The 21,628-nt window shown below is 45.7% G+C and overlaps 1 protein-coding gene across 1 annotated transcript in view; it reads right to left on the bottom strand.

Moving 5' to 3' along the window:
• The window catches only part of Ip6k2 (inositol hexakisphosphate kinase 2), a 24,256-nt gene continuing 2,628 nt past the window's right edge, over positions 1 to 21,628 (bottom strand). The window contains exons 2-6 of the mRNA XM_005347938.2: positions 9,899 to 10,234; positions 7,823 to 8,045; positions 6,730 to 6,905; positions 1,477 to 1,652; positions 1 to 770 (exon numbers count right to left, since the gene is read on the bottom strand). Coding sequence (XP_005347995.1) covers positions 270 to 770; positions 1,477 to 1,652; positions 6,730 to 6,905; positions 7,823 to 8,045; positions 9,899 to 10,100 — 1,278 coding nt within the window. The 5' untranslated portion in view covers positions 10,101 to 10,234 and the 3' untranslated portion in view covers positions 1 to 269. The remainder of the gene's footprint in view (positions 771 to 1,476; positions 1,653 to 6,729; positions 6,906 to 7,822; positions 8,046 to 9,898; positions 10,235 to 21,628) is intronic.

The following is a 21,628-nucleotide window of genomic DNA, read 5'->3' as shown; positions in this document are numbered from 1 at the left end:
TACAATAAACAAAAAGATCTGTATTAGAACATTTACACTCAGGGAAGAAAGAGGTATCTGCATCATCAAATGTGGAATGTTGAAGAAATAGTTAAAATAAATAAAGACTCTGAGCATGACTGGGGCTGGCTCAGGCTGGGGATCACAGAGGCCACTGTCTATCAGCTCCAGGCTGCAGAGGCCACCACCTGGCCATACTGGCCTTTTCCCCGACAGCACAGCTGTAGGGGACACAGAGAGTCTCTCAGGTACTGAAATAGCCAGCAAGCTCACTCCCCACTTTCCTCACTTATCTCTGTAACAATGTCTATCAGGCTCTGGAGCCCAAAGATATAGCCAGCATCCTGGCCCTCGTGTACCACACTGTCCTCGCCGTACAGCCTGCAGGTGGTGTGTGCAAAGTCGATCATGCGCACGTCCACTGAACTGGCACCAATGGGTTTGTAGGCATAGGCACCAGCAGACTCGTCAGCCGACTCTTCAGAGAGGTCTTCCAAGTCCTCAGCATCTGAGTCCAGGGTCACTTCTGGCCACTCTTTGCCATCATAAATGACGAGTAGGGAACTTGAATAGAAGCGGTAGGATTCCTGTCGCTCCAACACAGCCTTGAGCTCAGTTAGCTTCTTGAGCACAGGGCCTAGAAGCTCCCGGCGCAGGTACCGCCCATTGTGGAAGAACTGGAAAAGTGCCTCCTTGAAGCCCTGCACGGAAAGCTTCCTCCCATGGTATTTGTTCATGAACATGAGCTGCCCAGTGCCTGCCTGGTACACCTGTGGGAGAGATCAGCAAGTCGGGGTCAAAAGGCTTTTCAAGACCTCACCATTACATGAAGGAGGGTGATGGGACCTTGTGGCCTGTAGTCACACAGGAGCGCTGTCTGATCAGCGCCCACCCAGACTATGCCCCATCACCTAGGATCTAGTCCACGCTATTCTGCAACTACATCAACAGAGGTGGCTTAATTTTATATCCTAGTATATGGATACACGTATATGGACTCGGACAGCCAGACTAGCCTCAGAGGGCTCAACAAGGTATAAACACTTTCTTTTTTAACCAGAAAGCAATAGACTCAGGTAAGACCAAATGTGGATTTAAAAAAAAAATTATAATTTGTGTGTGTGCATGTCTGTTCTGGAGATCAAATCCAGGGCCTTGTGTATGCAAAGCAAATACTCTACCATTGAGCTATATCTTCAGCTCACTCAAATCTGCTTTGTTTAGGTTTTGGTACCGGGTACTGAAGCCACAGCCTCACGTGTGTTAGGTGCACACTCTACCACATGAGATGCAGCCCTACCAGATCTGTTGCTGTTGTTTTAAATAAAGCACACCAGATGTATTTATTACAGGAAAGTGGGAAAAACTGACTGCGAGGAGTTTTAAATTTCCAAAGGAGAAAGACCCCAAATTTGAACTCTTCGGGGACAGCCACCGGACACCTGTAATCTTTGTTAGGAGGCGCACTCTCCTCACCTGCATGCCACACACACGCACACCGATGACCGCAGATGTGCTTTGCTGACATTTTCGAATCTGGTTGGCGGCTTTCTCCTCTGAAGCATCGTCGCCATGCTGACGTGTGCCCATCTTGAGGTCCAGGACACAAGGCACCTCATAGCGGGAAGTTAGGTTCTCCAGTAAGATAAATTCTGAGCAGTTAAGGATAATACCTCAAATGGCAAGTGTTTGCACGTAATGACTACAGAAGCCTAAGTCCACAGGACACCCCATTCATTGGCTATGCTGTCTTCCACAGCGGGAGCTCAGAGCTGAGGAGAGACCTCAGAGGTCCCCTTGAACTGCCAGGGAACTAGCATAAATAACAGTAGCCAGTATCTGAACTCAACACAGGCCTAGGGCTCCCAGCCAAGAGATACTCATACCATGTCTGTGTATCTGTGCATCTATACTGGACTATGCACGTGAGCACACACCAAGAGAGGGTGACTGCTTCAGATTCCCAGAGCTGGAGTTACAGGCTGTTATAAGCCACCTGAGTTGGATGCTTGTAGTGAGAACCACAAAGAGATTACACACACACACACACACACACACACACACACACAATCGGCTATATATTTACCGATTTATTGAGGGGTGCTGCTGAGAACAGATTCACGGGATTGAGGAAACTGGGAGCCAGCCACAAGCTGCCTCACACTGCCTGGCTCCGGTCTTCACAGCCCAAGAGAGTATAGGACTTCTCTCACTCCTTTTAAGAGATCACATCTGCAGGCAAGAAGCCACATCTTAAGGCTGGTACCCAATGCTATTGGCAGAATGAATTCCCACAGCAGATGCTGGGAACTGATTTAGTGGTCTCCAACAGCAGTGTGAGTTCTTTCCAGCTCAGACTTCATTCATTCATTCATTCGGTTCTGTGAGATAGGATTTCTCCATCTAACAGTTCCAGCTGTCCTGGAACTTGCTTCTAATCCAACTCTGGCAGAGTACTTCTAACACTGCTGCAAGATCAGGATCGTAAATTCTCTTTGGTCATTTTCTAAAGATACTTTTCATTGTGCAAAAACATCTGTCACAGTCATTCTGACATAAATATGCTGCTGTTTATACAATGTATGTGTCTAAAACTTATGTTTTCACAAACTCAAAGAATTCTTGTGAGTTCCAGGGAGCTGAATTGAAAGACCCACTTTAAACAGGTTGGATACTGCCCTCTCAATTTCCTGGTCCTAAAAAATTTTTTCTTCCTAAACTTAACTTTGTCCTCTGCTCTACCAACAACTTGCCAGTCCAAGAGACACCAGACAGTTCCACCCCACAAATCCTGGACAGGAGTAAAGCGACCAGCTACCCTAGGATGTGACCAGCACCCAGTTTTCTCAGGCCTCCAAAGAAAGACTTTGACACCCACAAATAAGCAGGAAGCAGTCTTGAGAACCTGCCGTCCACCAATCCCCTTAATCTGCCATGCCTAACTTCCCGCCTTTTTATTCTAAGAGAAAGGCGGAAACGTTGTAATCTGCTGGCCTGACCAGTCACCTGGGCACCCTGTCCTTTAAGAGACAAGCCCTGCCTACTCCCAATCTCCCCCCCACCCTTTGGGGCAAGTAGAGTTCCTGCCTCCTGCCTCTCCACCCCCTTTCTCCCCTCCCTCCATAACCTCCATAACCCCTTATTCTTATGCCATTCTAATACCCACTAAAGAAACTCTACACAAGCTCTCTCTGCATGCAGTTATCTGTTTGTCTCCCACCAGCCAAGGGACTGCGAAGCCTCAGGTGACTTGCCACAGCCCCTCGTGGGACCAGCCTCGGGTCACCCATGTTATGAATGATAAGTTATTCCAAACATCTGGTAAATAAAGAAAAATGAGCATTTAATCTCTTCCCAACTGTACCTTAAGATTATTCTTTGTAAAATTCCAGTCAATGACTAACAAAATTAGGAAGCCATCTAATGAAAAAGGTGGCTCAAAACCAATGACTGAAAAATAAAGCTAAACATCATGTTTCCCAATGGACAATACCATTTTTTAAGGATTTTTGCTTGTAGCCCTAGGATTGAACCTGCATCTGATCAAGTCTTTAGATCCAGTTATCAGCCTATTGGAAAGAGAGGAGTGGGTCATATGTACAGGATTCCATAGGGATGTACTAAGTAAAATCCAGACGATGGAAAACTCCATGCCTTTCTAATATGCACATGCATGTATCAGTGCAAAAGAAATCCAGATGTCCGGTATCTTATTCTATCACTTCCCAAACCTTACATCTTGAGACAAGTTTCTTCACTGAACCTGGAGCTCACTAATTGGCTAGCCCAAATGGTGAGCAAGTTCCAGGGGTCTTCCTGTCTCTGCCCTACATCAATGGGGCTATAGACCTGAGCAGTTGTGCTCAGATCTTCTGTGGGTGTTGGGATTCAAACCCTGGTCTCCACGCTTGCAGACAAAGCCCTATCTCTAACCACCTGAGATATCCCCCATCACTGATCCTTGTTTATTCTGACAGGAAATCTCCAAGAAGAAAAAAATGGGTATAATATATTAAGTCTCCAACACTTCAATCCAACATCACCCATGAACTTTATACAGATCTTCCCTCAAACAGACCAACAATAAAAACACATTTACTGACACAATTTGGGAAATAAGAACATGAAGTAGGCATTTTCTTTTTTCCTTTTTCTTTCTTTTTTTTTCTTTTGAGACAGGGTTTCTCTGTGCAACCCTGGCTGTCCTGGAACTCTCTCTGTAAACTAAGCTGGCCTCGAACTCAGAGATCCACTTGCCTCTGCCCTCCCCCCTCACCTTTAATGATGGATTAAAGATGTGCTGACCAAATAGTTATTTTATATAAAAGAATTACTATTTTTGAGAAGTAAAATAGTATTAATGTTAAAATATCCTTTTCTTAAAAAATATCTTTGTGGGGCCGGGCGGTGGTGGCGCACGCCTTTAATCCCAGCACTTGGGAGGCAGAGGCAGGCGGATCTCTGTGAGTTCGAGACCAGCCTGGTCTTACAGAGCTAGTGCCAGGACAGGCTCCAAAGCCACAGAGAAACCCTGTCTCGAAAAAAAAAAAAACCAAAAAAAAAAAAAAAATCTTTGTGGCTGTGTTTGTACATGCTCATGCATGTAGGTGCACGTGCGAAGAGCAGAAGTTACTGACACGCTTGTCTTCCTCAATCACTTTGCACATTTCTTTTTTGAGACGGGTACTTAATGATTCAGCTAGCGTGGTTAGCTAATGAGCTCCAGGGATCTTCCTGTCTCCCTCCCACTACTGGGATTACAGTCCAGCTGTTGTTATATGGATGCCGGGACTCAAACTGGTCCTCATATCTTTACCTTTTATGGATATATAATCGGGTAAAAACAGATAAAATCATGTATATCAGACTTGCTTCAGAATCAAATTCGGGGGGGGGACTGTTTAAGCAAGGGTAGGTGACATAAATTAACTCAGTGGTAAGGTTTGTTTAGCCTGCACAAGGCCCTGTACCTAAAAAAAAAAAAAAGTCAGTTTCCACCTGTCTCCAGGGTCTAGCCTGATAACTAACTATAGATAGACCTTACTCATCAAGGAAGCTTTTCTTTGAAGGCTACAACAGTCAAACTGCAGAGTTGTGGCGCCCAGTCCCAATGGATACAACTACAAAACAACTCTGGCCCCTAAGTCTCAGGGAACATTGCAGAACAGGGCAGAAAGACCATAAGAGTCAGAAGATTAGGGAATTTGATGTGAGACTGTCTCCCAGCAATGTCGAAAGCCACACCTATCAAGTTTCACCAACATGACTGCCAAACATGAGCAGAACAAGGACAGCAACACTAGACACGGTAAAGAGAACACGGCAAAGCCCACAAGGTCTCAGTGCTACACAAAGACGCACAGGTGAGTGAGGCATGCTGAGAGTGAAACAAACAGTCTTCTCCAGGAAAGCGCACACCAACTGTTGGCCAATACCAAATGGCCAGCCCTGAAACTATACATACAAGTAAAATTCTACAGACCGAGCAGGTTATATTTAGGAATATGTGTATATACATACATGTATGTAACAAAACAATTAAGAAAAACACGGGTTAATAATCGGAAAGACAAGCCGGGCGATGGTGGTGCACGCCTTTAATCCCAGCACTCGGGAGGCAGAGGCAGGCGGATCTCTGTGAGTTCGAGACCAGCTTGGTCTACAGGAGCTAGTTCCAGGACAGGCTTCCAAGCTAGTTCCAAGGACAGTCTCCAAAAACCCAGAGAAACCCTGTCTCGGAAAAAAAAAAAAAATCGGAAAGACAGCAAAGAGGAGGATATGGGAGGGTTTGGAGGGAAGAAGGGGAAGGGGGAGACGATGTAATTATAATCTCAAAAACAAAAGAATTTAAAAAATGTCAGCTGGGGGGCACTGGGTATGTGCAGGAGACCGATTCAAGTAGGTTAACGTCTAATTCTGAGTGATAAGCACTTAGGAACTCAATTTTAACATTTCTTTCCTAGTAAAGGTTAAGAAAATTCTCAGGAATTTCAATTCATAAAATTAAAAAAAAACAAAACCAAAGAGACCCTGGGCATGGGCAGCGAGGTTGTTTAGTAGGTCACATGAGGGAGAGAACAGACTCGTGCAAACTGTTCTCAGATCTCTATACACAGTGTCCCCAATCCTTGCCAAATCCAACCCTGGATTAGACTCCCAGAACTGCACAAAACAAAGAAAACCTGAGGCCAGGGAATGAGAGTTTAGTGGTTTGTACGGCAGACTGGTGAATGGGGACTAAGCACCCAGGCAAAGGTTCTCAGAGGTCTGTTGGGCTCCTTTACTTAGACTCTGAGACAGGTTCTATTTGCAAGGGAGATGGCAGAACCCATCGTTATCCTGGGTTATCCTGGGCACAACTCTAATGTGGAAATTAATCAGAGCTAACATGAAACCAAACCAGGCCCATTAGATGGCTCAGTGAGTTCAATCTTTGGAACCTCTTGGTGGAAGGAGAGAACGGACTCCTGAAAGTTGTCATCTGACCTCACATATGATGCTGTGGTGTGTGCGGAAGCATACACAGGCTCATCCCAAAATAGAACACATCAGGCAGGGGTAGTGGCAGACACCTGTAATCCCAACAACTAGAAAAGAGTGCTCTAGTCCAGTGGGGCTATACAGAGACCTGCTATCGTACAACAACCAATTCCCCAAGTTCTCTCTTGGAACCCTCGTTGCTGCTTCTCTTCGTTTCCCCAAGTAGGAATGCCATACAACAAAGGATACTGTACTGGTTCCGATGCTTTGCGTTCTCCTTCATCCTCTGTAACTGTTGTTGATGACATTTCATACTCCAAGGGTTATAGTGTTTAAGCTGGGAACTTATATTTCCTTTTTTTTCTACACTGTAGTATAAGACTTCAGATTTCTTTAGCAACTCAAATTCTTCTTCTAACTTATGACTATAAAGAAATAAGGATTCAATAAATCATAATGTATTATCAAAATTAAATATGAAAGAATATTGAAGCTTTCTAGAGTGATGGATATTTATTTGCTATGGTTAAAATATAGTCTAAGCCGGGCGGTGGTGGCGCACGCCTTTAATCCCAGCACTCGGGAGGCAGAGGCAGGCGGATCTCTGTGAGTTCGAGACCAGCCTGGTCTACAAGAGCTAGTTCCAGGACAGGCTCCAAAACCACAGAGAAACCCTGACTCGAAAAACAAACAAACAAACAAACAAAAAAATACAGTCTACCCAACTCATCAGATATTTAAATGGGTGCATTTTATCATGTATCTGCTTGTAGAAAGTTGATTAAAAATTTAAAGTTTTTAAATTGCTATTCTATAGCAAGATGTAACAATGGTCTTTCCCCCCAGCTTATGAGGCAGACAGTCTTTATTCCCCCTTTCCAGGCAATAGACCCCTGGCTTCTGGTACATGCAGTCTCCTGATTCCAAGACCAGGGAGACGCGAAGTGAAACTGCACTGGGATCGGTTCATCTACCTGACCACATCACACACACTTTACATTTTTATAAGTTCTGCCAACCTGTCCTGCCCACACGGGTCCTTACGTTAGCAGAGGCTAACTGATGCCTTTGTCCCCACCATCAGCAAGCAGCCTGAGGCAAAGCAATGGCTCAGTCTGCCTGTGGCCACGCACAAAGCAGCTGTGGAAGGAATGAGTCAATCCTTTATAGCTGCCATTCAGCTGTTTATGCAAAATGGCATGACCCAACCCAGAGCCAATCAGAGACAGCAGGCATGTGGGACCAGCAGTGAACTTCCTACACACAGGTCCACCAGGAGCTCCTAGCTGCATGGAACCAGACCCTAACCAAGGCCCCAACACATCCTCTCAGCCTTACCCACCTCTTCATCTTCTCCTCTTTCCGGTGCTGGCGCACCCATTCCTTGGGACTCTTTTCTGTTTCTAGGACATGATGCTTTTTGTTTGTCCATCTTAGCAGCTTACTTTTTGGTTCACAGTCTGAATTGTCTACAATGTCCACAGCTCCATGGTCCCCCTTTAGTGGATATGCTATTAAACACAAGTTTCTGTCTTCATCTTCCTCAAAGCGCACTGACACCACACCTGAAAGGGGGCGAGGAGCAGAAGGGACTTTTATTTCCACAGAAAAAAGCATTCTAGATAACATGATTGTAACATTTGTTTTGTTTCTTACCCTGTTCCTTAGTCTCTATGTTGCCAGAGGCCCCAAACTCATCTGCAAACCTAACAAATATCAAAACAGCTAGAAAAAAGTGACACCACACAGACAAGCAATTAGGGAGCAAACATGGCCGAGAGACTTCCTCTCTAATGCACTCAACAAGGGAAGGCAAGGGCCAAAGAATTACAAGACACATTTTTCCATCATTAAAAATGTTTATTATTTTTTATGTAACTCTTCTAATCCTGAGAGAGACATGAAAACATCACCCTATGTATCTCATAAGAAATGTATGTCCTCCACAGAAACTCCGACGGCATGGAGGCTTGCTTTAAAGCAGAGCCCGAGTGCAGGGGAATGCGCTGAAGGGGAGGGACGACTGGGTGAGCAAAGCAAAGGAGAGCAGCAAACAAACCACACAACACAGACACCCTGGCCAAGGCTTCTCTAGCACCCTGCAAGGGTGGCTAGCCAAGCCTTCTGTCCTTCTCAGTTATGCTTTTATTGGTTTTTGTCATTTGTGTCACAAAAGAACAAAATGAACACCAGCAGATGAGGGGGCAGGAACACAGACACATGGTAGCCTTGAAAGCAGCTCTCCCTTCTGAGTCTCTAGGGCCTGCCATGTGTAATTAGACAGTCTCTGAGGAAGGGGCTGCCAGGTGGGAGCATTTCAGCGGTGCCGACGAGTGCCTTACAGCCGACTGGCTGAACACCTTTCCTCTAGGCCTCTCTGCCCCACGATCACTCAATCTGCTCAGTCCTTGCTGCCTGCCCGCTTGCTTGCTGCAGGGAAAATGCATGCTCAGAGAGAGACGACACTTCTGAGGTGGCCCCCAGCTCTGGGCGCAGAGGAGCCGAGGGGGGTATCAGGGGACCACACTTCCCTGTGGGCATAAGGAAGGACCAAGGGGATAAAAACGGGGCAGGGGTGGCCAGCTAACAAGGGAACTTTGGCTTTGTCCTGAAAAAAATAACAGAAAAGGACCAAGTGAGGGTCCCCAACACCCCCAGTCCCGCCACATGCATTTCCAAGTAGAAAGGAAACCCAATCCATCCTGTCTTTAAAGAACAGGAGAATCTAAATTGTTCTAGCCTTTTTTATATCTGGTAATACATATTTAAAATTATTTCTTAATAAGTTCTCTTCTGATTTATAAAAGGCTCCCCCTCCTCCCCAGGAAAGAACACACCATGCTGATGACTGGCGTTCCCTTGAAGTACATCATTATAAAAAGAGAAGAAAAGGTCACTATGTGTGAATCAAAGGGTTGCCTTCACACAGCAATTCTGGGGACATTCCGTAATAGCAAAGGACTTGAGCTAATCGGCGCAATCCTCCCACTCCTGCATTCCATCTGACTCAACCCTGCTCCCAGCCTACCTAATCACCAGGGCTTCTGGTTTCCTGGAGGACAAAAAGCAGGCAGCAAGAATTCTGGGTAAAATCCTCCTAAAGTCTTCCAGAATTGTCCCCACATGGGGACTATGGGTTACCTTGAGCAGGAGACACCTGAACATGAAAAATAACTATACTTCCACCAAAAATAATCTCAAAGCAAATCCAGAAAACAAAACAATTGAGCAATCTTCCCAGGGCTTGAAAACTGAGGGTGTGAGGTGCTGGGCTGAGGGCCAAGAGAAGAAGGAGAAGGGAAAACAAAAGGGTAACCGGAAGGGAGTGAGGGCTCCCAGGACTGCTGCCAGGGCCTTCACTGCCCAACTGCCTTACATCTTAGCAGCCTGGCGACCCCGCTAGCAGCTGGGGGCTCACCTTTGTACTGAGGAGTGAATTTGCGCATCTCAGCTGGGAGGGTCTCGTAGAACTGGTGCTCCCTAGGAACCAGGGGCTTGCACAGGGTTGTCTCGTTGAATCGGAGAACACACGAGTGCCCCCCAACCTGGTGGACAAAGGGCTCCAGTAGGACGCCCTTGGTTCGGGGCTCCACGTCCATGGTCCTGAAGGCTGGGCTCATCCTCCGGACACAGGCAGCGGGAAGGAAGGGGAGGCAGCGGGGTCCAGCGGCCAGCGCGTCCTCCGTCTACTGTCTGTCCTTGGTACGTCTGTCTGTTTGTTCTCTGCTCCTAGGTTTGTACAGGCCAGGACACTCTGGCGGAAGCAAACACAATGATGACATGAGGTTTGGAAGTAGCCTGAGAACAGCCTTTCAGTCAGTCCTGGGCCTTCTTCAGCAGGAAGACAAACAGCCTGAGCTCACACAGGGTTCCGCCCACACTGCCTACCCCTGCCTGCCTCCTTCCAGAAGAGACAAACATTGGAAGAGGGAGGGAGAGTAGGGGCGGGGCAGATACTGGCGGGCAAAGAATGAGCTCCAGGGGCCCCTAAACCACCACAGTATTAGAAAGCCACGACAACAAGCAAAACACAAAGCCACGATGGCGTAAAAGCACAATTTCCAACACAGTATTCAGATAAAACCTTACCATTTTCTAATTAAGGTTGTCACACTTAAAGGTAAAATGGTGCCTTAGGTACTTCGCTAATTATATTTTTATAAAATAGATTTCAATACAGGGAAAACCAACTTACGCATTGTTTAATAAGAACTACTCCTTCAGGGCGTCCACAAATACTGCCCCTTGCCAAAAGCCAAAGCCAAGCCCCATTAACCTTATTAGCAATGGAGCTCTGAACCCGCTTTAATGATTAACGTCTGTATCTAAAAACAACTGATTGAAGCTGGCTAACTCCATTTAAAAAGACACAGAGTGTTCTAGGTCACCAACTATTTTTATCAGTTCCATCCTGATCACCAAAAGCTGAGGCACACCTTTAAACTAAATTTGTGCTCCTGGGGCTGTCAGGTCTCTCTCTCATCCTGGTCCACACAGCCTGGTCCTTAGATCTGATTGGACACAAACTGTGTGTACTCAGGTCAAGCTGGTTGGGTTTCCCAGCTGTAGCTTCAGATGCAGGAATCCTCACTCGGCTCTACTGCACCACCTTTCAGTGACTGCTGGGGATCTTACTGGTGAGAACTACCTCCGGTTCAGGATTTTCACTGGAAAGAGGAGTAAGGAGGAAGAGCCTGCTGCCAATGTGCCGGCTGCTCTTCACCATGGGTAAAGCACCCACTATGATGCAGGCTTGCTAATGGACTTCTTACTTGACTCTCATGATACTCTGTATGAGACAGACTCTTATAAACTAATAATGGGAGGTTAGGAAACACCAGAAGCTAGTGTCCATTCAGAGCTAAAGCTCCCAAGTGAACCATAGACTGCTGGATGTCCCAATACAACCGCCTCTAGGACCAAAATCTCAGGTCCTCCCTCCTGCTCAGGTCTAGCATTTCTATGGTTCCAATAGAAAAAGCCATGTCTGCTATGCCTCAGCACCCAAGTTCTTTCTCTGTTTTTTGGTGTTGTGGTTTTTTTTTTGTTTTTTTTTTTTTTTTTTTTTTTTTGTCTTTCGAGACAGGATTTCTCTGTGTCTCTGGCTATCCTGGAACTAGCTCTGTAGACCAGGTTGGCCTCCTGAATGCGGGGATTAAAGGCGTGTGCAGCTCCGCCCGGCTCTCAAAGACTTCCTGAGAAAGCAATACCAAAGGAAGGCTAATGACTCACCGTCAGCCTGCCAGTACCACATGGGTCAGGCACCATACTTACTAAACAAAGTACAACATGCTCCCCAATGCCCAGACCTTGGAAACAAAATCCAAAGTCTTTGTCAAGATATAAGACTACCTTTGCTCTAAGAGCAATACAAGGCAGCAAGCAGGCCCCACAAGTCAGGAGGCTGGGTAGAAAGACTGCCACAAATTCAGGCCAGTCTAAACTAAACAGTTTCAATCTCCTTGAAACCTTTTATTTTTCTTTCTAAAAAGAGATGGCTCAACACTGGCGGCAGAAGCCTAAGACCTGAGTTTGTCCCAAGGAGCCATATAACAGAAGAAGGAGAGAACATACTCCACAGAATTATTCTCTGAACTTCACATCTCTGATCATACAAATACACACTAGAATAATAGTTTTTAAAGCCCACACAAAGGACTTGAGTAGTAACCAAGTCAAGCTGAGCACTTGAGTACAATCCCTGGAATCCACAACTGACCGAAACAACGAACGTGGTGAATCATGTTTGTAATCCCAGTGCTGGGGAAAACTCAGACAGGAAGATTCTTGGGGCTCATTGGTCAGACAGCCTGGCCTTAGCAGAGCGCTCCAGGACCAGAGCCCTGCCTTGAAAAACCAAGTGGACACTTCTTGAGGAGTAAGACTGACCTGCACCTGGACATACATATGTATCCATACAAATACACGCATGCACGTGTGGCACCTGGACATACATATGTATCCATACAAATACACGCATGCACGTGTGGCCCGAGTGTACACACACACACACACACACACACACACACACACACTGCATACTACTTCTTAAATGCATTCCACTAAGAAGAAGAGTATCTTCCCATGTATCTCGCTCATCTACCCTCTAGTGAAAAATTTCCAGTGGTTCCACACCATCTCTGTACAGTGTGGTCCATGATGTGGACAGAGGCTGGCAGGCCAAACAAGACTCTACTTCCTCCTAGGTCTAAGTGTGCAGTAGCTGTTAGCCATAACACGGCAACTTTGTCACTCCCCCCCTCCAGAGTCTCACTGTAGGTTTGGCTGTCTGGAAGCTCACTCTACCACAGAGATTCTCCTGCCTCTGCTTCCCAAGTGCTGGGATTAAAGGCGTGCGCCACAATGGCTAAATTCTCCTTGAAGTTCATACACAGCGATGCTCCCAGGATGGCATAGGGAAAATAAGGCTCAATCTTGCCTGAGCCAAGTCTGAGGACAGAAAACTCCCACTGGGAGGTGGAATTAGAAAACTGGTGAGACAGTGGTGGAGTGGAGCCAGCCTCTGTGCCGCTCCCCTACATAGGGAGACTCTAATCCTCGGCTCCCTTCTTTCTTTGGGGATCATTTTCTGATCTGTAAAATGAGATTTTGAGTAGGACCTCTGTTTTTCCAGGTGTAGTCAAACAAGTGAGTAGTAACCAGTAGCTTTTTTGTTTTTGTTTTTTTTTTATAAAAACTAAGGTAAGTTTTGTTCTGTAATTCTTTTGCTTCGATTATGTTTAACTTTGCAGCATAAATTTAAGAATGATGTCACTGTGCAACAGGTCTCACTTTTAGAAGGTAAGAGAAAGGTGCATCTATCCTAAGTACCCCTGTACTTCCGCAAGCATCAACTTTCTCCCTGGACACCTCAGAAGAAAGAAAAGCCTCCAAACACCTGCTCTCAGCTCCACATGCAGTTTGAATAGGATGTTACTAATTTTTTCCTCGAATAAAGCAGAGTCTTGATTTATAACCTGAAACTTTCAGCAATCTGCCACTGAAATGTGATTACAGCCATGTGTCACTGTGGCTAGCCTGTCAGTAATTTATAAACATCCAAAGACTAAGGTTCATTTTTTTTTAGGAGCCCTGTATTAGCAATGGTTGCTGTGAAGCTTTTGCAATCTGGAGACAACGACAACCTACAGCACCCCAGATTCAGACTCAGCAGCTGGCTTAGCTCTCCACACTGGCTACCAGTTGTTCAGGAAACTACAAGTAAAAGTAGAATATGACCCATCCTAGAGCAGGTAGACAATGCTCTGCACAGCCACCCTAAGATCAATTAACTGTCAGTTTAAGGATCTGCGGAACCAGTGCTTTTGTTTGTTGTTCTCCCCAGTGCTGTAAGCTAAACACCTGTGACTAAAGCCCCTGGGCTCTGAGCTCACTAGTCCAGAATTTACCTAATGAGACGACAAATGGGACCCACAGGCGCCACTTACTCTGCTCAAGAAAAGCCCCAGGGCAGGGAGTCACCAGGGATTGTGTGAGGAACCACAGCCAAAAGGAACAAAACAACCCTTTCCACTCAAATCTCCACAGCAGGCCTGAGGGCACCACTTACATCTGCTTAGCTACACAGCGGGCCAGCCAGTGGCTCTCCTACCAGGAGTACAAAGCTACACAAACCACAGAGACAGGCTGAAGCAGTGGCCAGGCTTGACTGAGGCCCCAAAAACTTCACGGTTGATAATGTTTTACATTGTGGCTTCAAGGGTATGGGACTGGGATAAATATGCCAAGAACTCATCAAATCATAGCCTTAAAATCGCCTTACTGGGGCTGGAGAGATGGCTCCATGGCTCACAGTGACATACAGTGGAATCTGATGCCCTCTTCCCACATAAATCTGTACATGCAGAGCAGGGCGGTGTGGTGCACACCTTTAATTCCAACATTCGGGAAGCAGAGGCAGGTGGATCTCTGTGAGTTCGAGGCCAGCCTGATCTACAAGAGCTAGTTCCAGGGCAGGCTCCAAAGCTACAGAGAAACCCTGTCTCAAAACGACCCCCCCCCAAAGCTGTACATACAGATAGAGCACTCATGTACATAAAATAAATCTGTAAAAACTCGCCTCACTTTGAGCATCTCCATCACGTGCCAAGGTCAGCCTAGTTACTATCTTGGTCAAAATTAAGTCATCTTCCTAGCTTTTCTACCTATGTTTTTGTTTGAGATACCCTAACTACATAGCCCAGCCTAACTCATAACCCTAGACTCCCAAGTACTAGGATTATGGTCATGTGGATAATGCCTGGTTCAATCTCTTCCTCCCTTCTTTTTCAGACAAGAGTTTGCCTGGTAGTCCAGGATAGACCTATTTCTGAGCCTCAGCCTTTTTCCTTTTTGGGGGTGGGGTGGGGAGTGTCTCAAAACAAAAAGCTATATAATCTCTATTGTTTAAACTATAAGGACTTACAGAGAGTACTAGATGCAAGGGTGTAGTGGCACACACCTCTCTAATCCTTACTCTCAGAAAGTGAAGGCAGGAAGATCTAGAGTCAGGGTTCAGCCTGAGAGTGAGTGGGCCAGCCTGAGCTACCATGGCAAAACTCTACCTCAGGAAAAAAATATAAAAGAAGCCGGGCGGTGGTGGCGCACACCTTTAATCCCAACACTTGGGAGACAGAGACAGGCGGATCTCTGTGAGTTCGAGGCCAGCCTGGTCTACAAGAGCTAGTTCCAGGACAGGAACCAAAAGCTACGGAGAAACCCTGTCTCGAAAAATTCAAAACCCTGTCTCGAAAAACCAAAAAAAAAAAAGAAAGAAAGAAAAAGAAAAATCCAAAAAAAAGTAAAGTTTGGGTCTGGAGAGATGGCTCAGTGGTTAAGAGCACCGGCTGCTCTTCCAGAGGTTCTGAGTTCAGTTCCCAGCAACCACATGGTGGCTCACAACCATCTGTAATGAGATCTGGCACCCTCTGGCGTGTGGACATACATGGAGGTAGAATGTTGTATATATAATAAATAAATAAATCTTTAAAAAAAAAAGAAAAATATAAAAGAGAGAGAAATAGACGGAAGGAGGAGGGGGTTGAAGAGAGGAGCAGGAGAGGATGGAGAGAGAGAGGAAGGCAGAACAGGTAGGTATCAGCTTACGTCACAATCAACTGTCCATTTAAAATTTTGAAACTGAGCTGGTAAGATGGTTAAGTGTGGGGCTGGAGAGGTGGTTCCGCAGTTAAGAGCAGTGGCTACTCTTCTAGAGAACCCAGGTTTGATCCCCAGCACCCACGTCAGCCACAACTGTTTGTAACGCCAGTCTCAAGGGACTGACACACTCTTCTGGCTTCCTCATGCATCATATATGCATGTGGTGCACAGATAAACATGCAGGCAGAACACCCATACACATAAAAAATTCTTAAAAAAAAAAGACGGTCCAGGGGTAAAGGTGCTCGCAGCTGAGTGTGACCACCTAGGAGAGAACTGACCCCCATAAGTTGTCTTCTGACCTCCTTGAAACATCCTCCAATTCTTTTTTTTAAAATATTTATTTATTTATTATGTATACAATATTCTGTCTGCATGTATGTCTACAGGCCAGAGGAGGGCACCAGACCCCATTACAGATGGTTGTGAGCCACCATGTGGTTGCCGGGAATTGAACTCAGGACCTTTGGAAAAGCAGGCAATGCTCTTAACCACTGAGCCATCTCTCCAGCCCCAACATCCTCCAATTCTGAGCACATGTTACTTTTAGCACCTAGAGAGAAGCCGTGATGGCGTATTTCCAAAACTGACACATAACCAAAGAGGGCTGTGCAGCAGTGCCTGAAGGTTTTTAACCCACCCACAACCAACACTGGCATGGCACATACTCTGGGCCTAAGAACTTCACTCCATATGGGAGACCTGGAGAAATGACCCACACGTTCACAGGTGAAGATTATGGCCCAACACAGCCCCTAAAGTGTATTAAGGCAAGAATGGTCAGAGGAGAAAAACAAAAACAACTTTTCAACTCCTAATAATAACGGAATATAAATGACTTTAACAGAAATGAGAGGTACTGGGGGTTCTTTCTTTGAAACAGAAACTGGCCTTGAACTTGCTAAGTAGTTGAGGATGACTCTGACCATCTAAGCCTCCTAAGTGCTGTGATTGTAGGTGAGCACTACCACACTCAGATTAGGTGAAGCCGGGGACTGAATTCAGGGGTTAGCACACTCCTAGTAGAGCTACACTCCCAGCCATTTTTTTTTTCTAAACAAGAGTCTCCCTCCATCACCCAGGCTGGCCTTCAAATCATCATTCTCTTGCTGAGCGGTGGTGAGCCTTTAGTCCTAGTACGGAGGCAGAGGCAGACGGATCTCTGTGAGTTCAAGGCCAGACTGGGCTACAGAGTAAGTTCTGGGACAGCCAGGGATGTTACACAGAGAAACCCTGTCTTGAACCACCCCCCACCCCGCCCCACCCATGGAAAAAAGAACCACCAGCCTCCTGCTTTGACCTCCTGAGGGCTGAGATTACAGGCCTGAACCACCGCTAACGCCTGTTTATCAAGCACTTAATGTTTACACGGCTCCTCCATTCTTACAACCCTCTCAGACAGGTACTGATTATTGTCCTTACAGGTGTGGACAAGAGGCACTTATCATCCAGGCCTCATTACAGAAAAACAACAGGTACCTGGATCTCTAAGAGCAGTAGAAGGAGTCACAGCTTCCTGGCTGGCTCTTAGGTCTTCCTTACTGCTACTACAGCAGGTACTGCACCTCCCAGAGCAGCGGGCACAGAGACCAGGCACAAGAGCCCTGGACAGACTTCACCTCTGGACTCCAACAGCAGGCATTCATTTTTAGTATAAAAAACATTTTATACAAGTTTATTTCTTTGTTTAAAAAAAGTGTACATATGTACACACAAGTGTCTGTGCCTACGCATGGAAGCTAGAGGGTGGCCGTGCAAACCTCCTCACAAAAAAAGACGCTCTGGTGGAGTACAGGACATCCATCCCCTGCCCCTTCCCTCACTGGACACTTGGACAAGTTCAAGAGTTGGTGGCACTGTTCTGCATTAGAATGGAACAGATACAGAGCCTGCAAATCCCCAGTGTATTCCATAAGATAAAACTGTGAGCTCTTGCTGGGTGGTGGCGGCGCACGCCTTTAAGCCCAGTACTCGGGAGGCAGAAGCAGAGGCCAGCCTGGTCTACAGAGCGAGTTCCAGGACAGGCTCCAAAACTACACCGAGAAACCCTGTCTCAAAAAAAAAAAACAACAACAACAAAAACCAAAACCTGAGAGCTCTGATAGCTCTCTACTCGAGTGAGACTTGGGGTAAGTCCCTACTTAGGAAACTGCAAGAAGGTAGCACAGCACAGCACAGAGGCACTAAACAAATGGACAGCAGAACGGAGACTGGCAAGCTTAGAATTAGATTAATTTAAGGTGAACATTGCTGCAGTCTTAGCGCTGACATCTGTGTAAAGACGATCCAAGACTAGGGCAGAGAAGAACTTAGCAGTAGCCAGTGCAGTGCGCACGCCTGTAGTTCCAGCACCAAAAGGCTGCAGATCTCTTGCGTGAGACTCCATCTCAGAAACTAAAGTGTTGGGTGTGGTGGCGCATGGCAGGCAGATCTAAGTTCACCCTGTCTGGCCTCGAGTTCCAGGCCAGCCATGGTGGCACAGTAAGATCCTGTTTCAAAAAAAAACAAAAGTTCTCTGTTCAGCTATGTTAGAAAACTATTGTCCTGAGCAAACTACTTTGAAAAATAAAATAAATTAAAACTTAAAATGTGAGTAGGGAGGACAGTTAGAGAAAACATTGCTATCTAATGTTCACTTTATACTTGGAAAACAACAGTCTATTACTCTTATAAAAGAAGCAGGAAAGGGTGATGTAATATTTTTGCATTTCCCAAGGGAGCTGAGACAAGAGCCTGCAGCCCACAGGCTTGTGTGTGCAGTGTAGATTGGAAAGGCTGTTGGCCCCAAAGCAGCCCCAGCTAGAAGAGAAATGCAAAGCTCAAGATAAGGCCTGGTACTGTGAGTTAGTATGAATGGAGGGATTTAAGATAGAGTGAAATGGCCCAGAGAGCTGGAGCTGTATCATAGGGTCAGCAGTGGGAAGGGAGAGTCAGCTCGCTCATAACCCCTGCCTTGTAAGATCTAGCCCAGACTAACGCCATACGTTTTTGTCCACGAAATGAAGCTGCAGTTTTGCTTTCTGGTCTATAACACGTTTTATTCCATCAACACAAGCTTTAGTCAACAATTTCCTTTTCTTCCTTTTCTTGTCCCTTTATATCTGATACAGTCTTGTTATATAACACAGGTTGGCCTTCAACTCAAGGCAATCCTCCTGTCTTAGTCCCCCAAGTGTTGAGATTATAGAGGTGTTATATCTGGCTTTAGACCATTTTTAAATGAGTGGTAAGATTAATAGATACATAAACACTAAATATTTTCTCATTTGCTCAACTGTGAATTTCTATGTATTAAAAAAAAAGTGAGTGAAAAATTTTGTAAACCTTCCATGACAGACAGCAGACAGAAAAAGATGGCCCTGATGGCACAGCCACGTAATCCCAGCTCCTTGGGAGGCTGAGGCAAGAGGACGGCAAACTCAAGGAATGTCAGGATACAGGGCAAGTTCAAGACCAGTTAGCGTAATTTGCAGTGTCTTTACTCAAAGGGAGGGGGTAGCTCAGGGTCAGCATACTTGTTGAGGATGCACCAGGCCCTGGAGCCACCCCTAAAAAGGAAAGAAGAAAACGAGGAAGAAACCTTGGCTGATTTCAACTACCCACAGGAGCTCTGACAGCAGACACTGGAGCGCATCTCCAGACACAGAGATTCAAGAAACCTGAAGCCTGACATTCACCAGCCCAGAGTAAGATGATTAGGAGACACTTGACAGGAACAAAATGGAAAACAGGGCTGAAGCGTGCACCATGGAGAGCCCAGCACAGTGACGCTGACAGCAGCTGGAGCTGTTGGCATTTTCGCCTTTGTGAAAAAGTTTCTGAGGTGCTCATCACTTTGGCAGTAGTTCTTTTTGGCGAGCATTTAATAACACGGCAGGGCTTTCTCTATTGTAATTCACATTTTACTATCTGTTCTGACCTATAAACTGGATTTCAGATATATAATCATCCCTACCATTTCAGCCTGAACTAAGTTTCATATTCGTGGCAAAAGAACAAAACTCAGCCGGGCGGTGGTGGCACACGCCTTTAATCCCAGCACTCGGGAGGCAGAGGCAGGCGGATCTCTGGGAGTTCGAGGCCAGCCTGGTCTACAAGAGCTAGTGCCAGGACAGGCTCCAAAAACCACAGAAACCCTGTCTCGAAAAACCAAAAAAAAAAAAAAGAACAAAACTAAGGCATCAGTGAGATGTGCTCAGGGGGTAAAGGTGCTTGCTGCACAAGCCTGGCAACTGGAAGTCGATCCTCAAAACCCATGTACACAAAGAGAAAGAGAACCAATTCCAGAGTTGTTCTCTAGCCTCCATAAGTACTCCCTCCCTCCCTCCCTTCCCCCCATATACATACAATAATAATAGATTTTTAATGGTTTTAAAGATGGAGATCTCTCTATACTACCGAGGCTGTGCTTGAACTTACAGTCCTTTTTGGAATTTCAAGTCTGCGACACTGCTAGGCACAGAGCTCATTTCTCAATACACCTTGGTGGTTCTTTCCAGCTTCTTCACAGGGAGGATTAATAAGAGTGACTTCAAATCCAGCTACTTACCACAGCCTACGGTCTCAAACACGAGGAATGATCAACAAAAACCAGAAACTCTACGACACAGGTGCTTCGTAAACAAATCAATAGAAAAATGGAACAAGCACATATAAATTAAGAAACTAAAGCGTTGCTGGGTGGTGGTGGCGCATGCCTTTAATCCCAGCACTCGGGAGGCAGAGGCAGGTAGATCTCTGTGATTTTAGGGCTTCTTCTATTGTAATTCACGTTTTACTACCTGTTAGTATGGTACTGTAGATACATAGCTAAGCTTATTTTCTCCTTGTTTTGAGACATTGTAGCACAGGCTGTTCTAGAATTTGTGATCCTATGCCTCAGTTTTTTGCGGAGTCACTCAAACCCAGCACTTCTTGTCTTCAGAGATATGAGCTAAAATATGTATAAGCAAAATAACATTTCTAGGGGCTAAGGTGATCACTCAAGAGCAGTTTCAAAAGGCCCTGGACCTAACATTCAGCAAAGCAAAGCAAGAAACAACAAAAATATTTATGGATATGTACCCTCCTAAATCAGGCTTTCTTCTTTTTCCCCTTCTTTAAAGAGTGAGGCTGGGGGCTGGAGAGATGGCTCAGTGGTAAGCACACTGGCTGCTCTTCCAGAGGTCCTGAGTTCAGTTCCCAGCAACCACACAGCAGCTCACAACAGTCACATGAGATCTCATGCCTTCTTCTGGTGTACATATATGTAGACAACCCTCCCTAAAAATGTGGTAAGGCTCACAACTGTAATCCCAGATTTTGGGAGGCAGAGGTAGGCAGATCTGAATCTGAGGCCAGCCTGCCTGGTCTACAAAGTGAGTCCCACGACAGACTACACAAAGAAGAAACAAGACAAGCTAACTATAGTGGCTCATGTGTATAATCTCAGCATCTCATTAAGCATCTAGAGGCTAAGGCAGGAGGGTTGCTATAAATTCTAGGCCAGTCTGGGTTATTATGTGAGGCCTTCTTAAAAAAAACAAACGAATAGTTAAAAAAAAATACAATGTGGGCTGGAGAGATGGCTCAGAGGTTAAGAGAACTGACTGCTGTTCCAGAGGTCCTGAGTTCAATTCCCAGCAACCACATGATGGCTCACACCCATCTATAATGAGATCTGGTGCCCAGAATACTATATATGTAAAATAAATAAATTAAAAAAAAACACAATGTGAGCTAGCAAGAGGTCTGTGTGGATACAATACATAGCATTCAGTTACCTGAGTTTTGGTTTGGGTTAGTTTTTCTTTTTGATTTTTGAGACTGGTTTCTCAGTGTGGGCCTGAGTAGTCCAGTCTTGGAACTCAAGGCAAACTACTGCCTCAGCCTCCCAGAAACAGGAGGCCAGGTGTAAGCCACAATCAGCTGAATCAAGTGATGAGTGACAAATTAAAGCCACACACACATTATCTCTGTAAATGATGTTTTTCTTCAAACTTTTTTTTTT

This window comes from Microtus ochrogaster, chromosome 5, assembly GCF_000317375.1.
Source record: "Microtus ochrogaster isolate Prairie Vole_2 chromosome 5, MicOch1.0, whole genome shotgun sequence".
NCBI classification, from domain to species: Eukaryota; Metazoa; Chordata; class Mammalia; order Rodentia; family Cricetidae; genus Microtus; species Microtus ochrogaster.
The sequence above is the reverse complement of the archived record's forward strand: the minus strand, read 5'-3'. Positions and strand labels throughout refer to the sequence as shown.